The sequence below is a fragment of the Chrysochloris asiatica genome, unplaced genomic scaffold, assembly GCF_000296735.1.
Source record: "Chrysochloris asiatica unplaced genomic scaffold, ChrAsi1.0 scaffold00072, whole genome shotgun sequence".
Classification (NCBI taxonomy): Eukaryota; Metazoa; Chordata; class Mammalia; order Afrosoricida; family Chrysochloridae; genus Chrysochloris; species Chrysochloris asiatica.
Window position 1 is genome coordinate 8,994,620 of NW_006408590.1, and position 6,233 is coordinate 9,000,852.

Genomic DNA, 6,233 nt, shown 5'->3' on the forward strand with positions numbered 1-6,233 from the left:
GAACAGAGGACCCTAGGACCATCAAGAGAGAATGGCACTAGCGGAATGTGGGACCCTATCCTGAGAAGCAGGGACACCAGAAATGGAGGCAGAAACAACATGGAGAGAGAGAGAGAGAGAGAGAGAAGCAGCAGCTGAGGACTCTGTAGACTCATGGAAAGAGAAAGGCTGTGTGTGCTGGCAGTCAGGAGGCAGGCCTGCAAAATGTGCCTTTTGGTTACTTACATGATTATATATTTCTGAGTGTTTTTGTGTACATAAAAAAAAAAAAAAAAAAAAAAAACAGAAAAAGGGAATAGAAGCAAATACTGTTGAATGATGATGCATGGAAGCAATTGAAATCATTGCAATTAAATAAAATACGATAGGATGAGTGTAAACAGATGTTCTCCAATGCAAACTATCACTCAATTCACAATAAAAACTTAAATAACAAAATCAGAAAACACTAATACTCACATTCTGTTTAAGTACAGATTCATTTCTCTTAAGAACAATTATTGCTAAGTAGACTATTCTACATACTAGTTTTCCCATGAAATATTACCCCACGTGCATTCTGCCCTTCTTTCTCTCTTCCTGTCTTGCTCCCAACCCACAATTTGGCTTTAAAATTAGTCAAACCAACACTGGGCATTTAATCTTTGTGTTTCTTCATATATAATGTTATTTGCTGCAATGGAGTGAATCTCAACTCTTGACGAGCCTACGTGTGCAGAGTAGAACTGCTCTATATGGTTTCCAAGGCTGTGATCTTTTTTGGAAGCCAATCACCAGGTCTGTCTCCCTGGTGCCTCTGGGTGACTTCAAACCACCAACCTTTGGCCTGCAGTGAGGTAATTAACTGCTTACATCACCCAAATATACAACAATATATAACTGAACACATACATCTTCCAAACCTATTTTTCACCAAAAGCAACAATGATGTATGTCCCTGAACCTCCTTGCTTTAAAGAACAATTGGCAATTAGTGTTTTAAAGTCAAGTAGTTATCTAAAGTGAGGATTATTTTGATTCTATTTTGTTGTTGTTGTTAAGTGCCATTGAGAGTTTGACCCATAGCAACCCTGTATAGGGTTTTCAAAGAGCAGCTGGTAAGCTTGAACTGCTGACCTTGTGGTTCAAACCAACTTTCCAGTCTAGCACATTAACCCGCAGTGCCATCTTAATTCTAAAATAACGTTTCACTCCACAATGATCAGATCCTTAAGACTGTTGTCGTATGTCGAGTGGATTCTGATTCATAGGAATTCTATGTTAAGTGCCATTGAGTCGATTCCGACCCATAGTGACCCTTTATAGGGTTTCCAAGGAGCAGCGGGTGAGCTTGAACCACCAACCTTGCAGTTCAAATGACTTTGCAGTCTGACACATTAGCTCACAGCGCCGCACCAGGACACCATAGTACACAGGATTTCCTAGGCTATTTTTATAAGAGTGGATCTCTTTCTCCAGTGAAGCCCCTCCTTGGAGGATTCAAACCACCTCCAAACCCTACGTGGGGTTGCTATGAGCCAATAGTTGATGAAACTGACAAAAATTCTGAGATGGGTTAAATATTTTTCCAAAAAAGTGAAGCATTATTTCTAATAAACAACCATATTAAAATGGGATTTATGGGGCTCAACGGTTCTTACGAATTGACTTAGCCAGATATTCCCTTCCTCTTGTCCAATAAAATGCCCACCATATAATACTTTATAGTCCTGGTGTGTGGCGCTGTAGGTTAAGTACTGGACTGCATGATCGGCAGTTTAAACTCACCAGCCAGTCCTCAGAAACCACATACAGGGTTATGAATTGGAACCCACTTGATAGTACTTAACATCCGCCTGCCTTCTCTGACACACACCAGCAAATTCTAACCCAAAATCTAAATATCCTTTGATTCATCTGCAAATGCATCTTCCTGACCCTAACCTGCAGGGTCACCAATGATGGACAGGTTTCTGCTGAGCTTCCAGACTAAGAGGAAGGAGAGGCAGATTACTCCTGAATGTTTATCCAATGAAAACCAACCTTATGACTAGCAGCAGAAACATACAGTACTGGAAATGATGTGGCAATGTAAGATAAGCAATGGGCTACAAACTACAGGATGGTGGTTCAACCCTGACAGCTGCCCCTTGGAAACCCAAGTCAGAACTGACTTGTAGGCATTTTAACAACTAAGTGGTAAAACTAAACTTCTTTCCAAGAGTAAAAAAACTTTACATACACTCAAAAAAACCCTTGTCCACAATCATTTCTCTCTTCAAAGGAAACAAACCTAAAGATTCAATATCAAGAGAAAGAATCATACATTTCTTGATTTAGAAATTTAAGATTAAATTTATTCAATGATATATAACTTTCAAGCTTCAGTACCACTGACAGACTAAAAGAAATCACCTTGTATCTTATGGAATTTTTTGTCCACCCCATGCTTTGACATCTTTTCAAAGCAAATCCACGATTTTCAATTGTTTTGGACTGTAAAAAATTCTTTAGTTTTGTTTACTTTTTTATTCTCATCCATGATTTCACATCATGTTAGGCACCCTTTCTCCTAAGTTTTCACTGACACTGTCTTATATAAATCAAATACAATTGACTGATATTTTCAACCATGTCACTCTGTAAAATATTACTTAATTACCATTTTAGCCAAAGTTAATGCAATATCCAGGATATGCTTCAAAGTAATGGGGGTAGAGTAACTGGGGGTAGAGTAAGTCAATGAAGACATGTAAAAAGCCCATTAGCCATGAGCAGAGAATTATTGAAGCTCTATCCTGGTGTGGCAGGAGCTCTGAAAGAGTTGTGGTTACGAATCGGGAGGCTAACTTCAAGGTCAGCAGTTTTAAACTACCAGCTGTTCCATGGGAGAAAGATGAGGCTTTCTGCTCCTGTAAAGATCTGCAGCCTCGGAAACCCTGTATAGGGTCACTATGAGTCCGAACCTACTCCACAGTACTTAAACAACATCCTGGTGTGGTGCTGTATGATAAAGCACTGGACCAAAGGTCGGGCTGAACCACAGGTCAGCGGTTCAAACTCACCAGCTGCTCCTCAGACTCTATATACAGCGTCACTATGAGATGGCATTGACTTGACAGCACTTAACATGACAGGTACAAGGAGACACACTGTACTGGTATTTCATTTGAAATTTACCATTAAAAAGTTTTCTAAAAAAAGGAAGGTCACATGAAGACAACTTCTTGTTACATGCTGTCAAGTCGGCTGGTGGGTTTGAACAGTCAACCTTGTGGTTAGTTGTACAGTGCTTATCCTACAGAGCCATAGCGGGACTCCTTGTTAGTAATCTAACAACCATATGTCAACGTATCTCTTGAATAGAAAAAAAAGACAAGCACAACCATAAAGATGAAGTTCTGGTGTGGCGCTAAAAGCACTGAACTGCTGACTTCAAGTTTCTGGTTCAAGCCCACCAGCTGCTCCTATACAGGGTCGCTATGGGTTGGATTCAACTCCATGGCATGTAACAATAACCACCACCACAACCATAAAGCTTAGTCAAAATGTGGGACAAGTTGAGTATCGAAAAGAAAAAGAACTGTAAAACAATGACAGCTGATTGTAACATATCAAATAAAGAAGAATCCATGAAAAAGTCAATAGAAATTTTAAATGACCATTTTCCACCTCCAATGTAATAACTTAGTCAAAGAATTATCAAGAGATGACACATTAACTAAGTGAAAGGTTATTGGGGAACAAGGTCTCAACCAACCCAGGCTACTAAATGTAATGTAAAGGGGAAGACAAACTTCCAAAGGAAGAGATTCTGCAGAGACCACCCTAACTCAAGTGATCAAATGTAACTAAGCATCAAATGAAGTTTGATATAATCAGCATTAAGTGCCTTTTGATGTGATGTAAAATGAAGTACAAATATTACCTAAAAATTATTCTAGCCAAAAAGGTTGAAACTGAATCTAATCTTTCCCATATCAAAGCTCTGGGTTTAGACCACTCTTTAAGAATGAACTCTGGAAAATTTCAATGAAACCACAGCATACTATTCTTAGACTTCCAGATGACAAAATACAAATTCAGAAATCTGGAAGTTTTGATACAACAATTTTATGACGTTAAACACGGTGCACTTGAAAAATGAAAACCTACGTGTATTTCGTTGCTATGGCAACAAGGAATTTCAGAAAATATGAAACTTTGCAGGCTGGCTAGCTTTCATTTAAAACAAAAATGAAAACAAAACATTGTTTTTCTAAACGTACCAGGACTCCGAAAATAAATTTCACGACATCTTCCATAAAGTATGTTTTTTACCCAAACAAAAATGAAAATACTATCCTACAAAATTCTTAATACAACCAAATCACATTTATCTAAAGTCTTGAATTTTAAACCATTTAAATGTTATTCAGCTAGTACTAAAACAGTGTTTTAATTTACAATAGCCCAGAGAGAATTCTCGTTCCCGATGTATCAATTCCGATAAATCAGACTGTCGCTTGGAAAAAGGAAAAGTGGATACAAGGGAGAAAAGGAAGCAAGAGAAAGTCACAAAATCCCCTAAACCTCAGCATAACCATGCTCTCTACTCGAGAACTGCTTCTCTCTTTTGCTCTCGCAAACGCTCTAATTCTGGGAACAGTAACGTTTCGGAGAGGGCAGAAAGAACGTTGCCAAGTTTTTAAAAATGACGGGTATACATAACATAACCAATTTCGAATCAAAACGATACCGAAGGAAAGAATCCCACCTCGAGTATTTCCATGAACGTAAAAATGAGACGAAGCTGCCTCTTAGCTATTGTCTAGATAAAATATTTGTTCATACTAGCGCTTAACAGGAGAAAAAATAATTCTAAATCCCAATCAGTCACTGATCTCCATTCCCACCATTCTTCTGTACTCCGTCCTCAGGGCTCACTAGACCCCTGTATCCTTCTTCAGGCGACCAGGGCTTGGAGTACTCGGACGAACAGAGACGCGGAGAAGAGGTCGCCACGAGGCCCCACCACTCTCCTTCCTCACCTGCTCCGTGGCTGCGTCTCCTGACATGGTCTAAGGTGATCAGAACGTGCTTACTGGCTCGCGATGCGAAGCTAGGAAAGAAATATTAAACTAAAAGCCACCCTCAAATCAGTAAAGTTACCCCTTGCCCAGCGAAGCCAGACCACAAACACCAATCGCCACCGCCCACTCAGCTATGAATTAAAATGGCTGCGCCCCCTCCGGCTCAAGCAGAGGGTGTGACTTCAGAATTAACTTCCGGAGCAATGGGCGGACTTAAGAACGCCAGTAACCGGTGACTTTGGGCGCGCAGACTCAGACAGATCTCAACGGCGAGGCCGTCTGTTTGAACTGACGTCAGGGCTCTGGGGCTGATGAGGTTATTAATAAACGGATGGTCACCTGCTGAAAGGCGGGAAACCGTTTTGTCTGGATATTCGCGCGCCTTTTAAAATTTAATTACCACGCTAAGGAGCCGGGTTCCTCTTGTGTGAAGCTTAGCAGACACAGTATTTCGGGGAAGATGCCCGTCTTGGGCAGGAGAAAGATTTACAGTCTCGCAAAAATCATAAAAGGGTCACCATGAGTTCCGGTGTGGCACTGTATTGCTAACCGCAAGGTGGGTGGTTCAAACTCAGCAACTGCTCCTTATACAGGGTCGCAAGGAGTTTGAACTGACTTGAGGGCACTTGACAAAAACAGCATGTTGTTGTTGTTGTTAAGTGTCATCGAGTCGATTCTGACCCATAGTGACCCTGTACAGGGTTTCTGAGGAGCAGCTGGTGAGTTTGAACCGCCGACCTTACAGTTCAAACGGCTTTGTTGTCTGGTACATTAACCCACATCACCACACCAGGACGTTATTTCTAGACTACATGTCACATGAATTCTCTTGTATTATCTGTATTCTGTGTTTGCCTACAATAAACTAATATTGCGAAGAACACAGCCTTAATCATATTCACACTATCTTCCAATGCCATTTTCCCCCATTTTTATTATGAAAACTTAGTTTAAAGAATAGTACAATGACTACCTGTATACTAGCCACCTTGATTAATTGATGAGCATGAGCACTTTTGTATTTTGCTTTATACTTATGAATTTTAGAATATAGGGCTTTTTTTTTTTTTTTTGCAAAATAAGGTGAAAGTGATTTATAGACACATTTCATCCCCAAACAAATCACTTCATCTCTGAAAATACAAAAGAATATTCTTCTACATAGCCACAATATCATTTGTT

The 6,233-nt window shown here is 39.9% G+C and overlaps 1 protein-coding gene across 1 annotated transcript in view; it reads right to left on the reverse strand.

Moving 5' to 3' along the window:
* Positions 1 to 5,202, reverse strand: part of CSTF3 (cleavage stimulation factor, 3' pre-RNA, subunit 3, 77kDa) — a 96,829-nt gene extending 91,627 nt beyond the window's left edge. Inside the window, exon 1 of the mRNA XM_006864873.1 lies at positions 5,010 to 5,202. Coding sequence (XP_006864935.1) covers positions 5,010 to 5,036 — 27 coding nt within the window. The 5' untranslated portion in view covers positions 5,037 to 5,202. The remainder of the gene's footprint in view (positions 1 to 5,009) is intronic.
* Between the last annotated feature and the right edge of the window lie 1,031 nt (positions 5,203 to 6,233).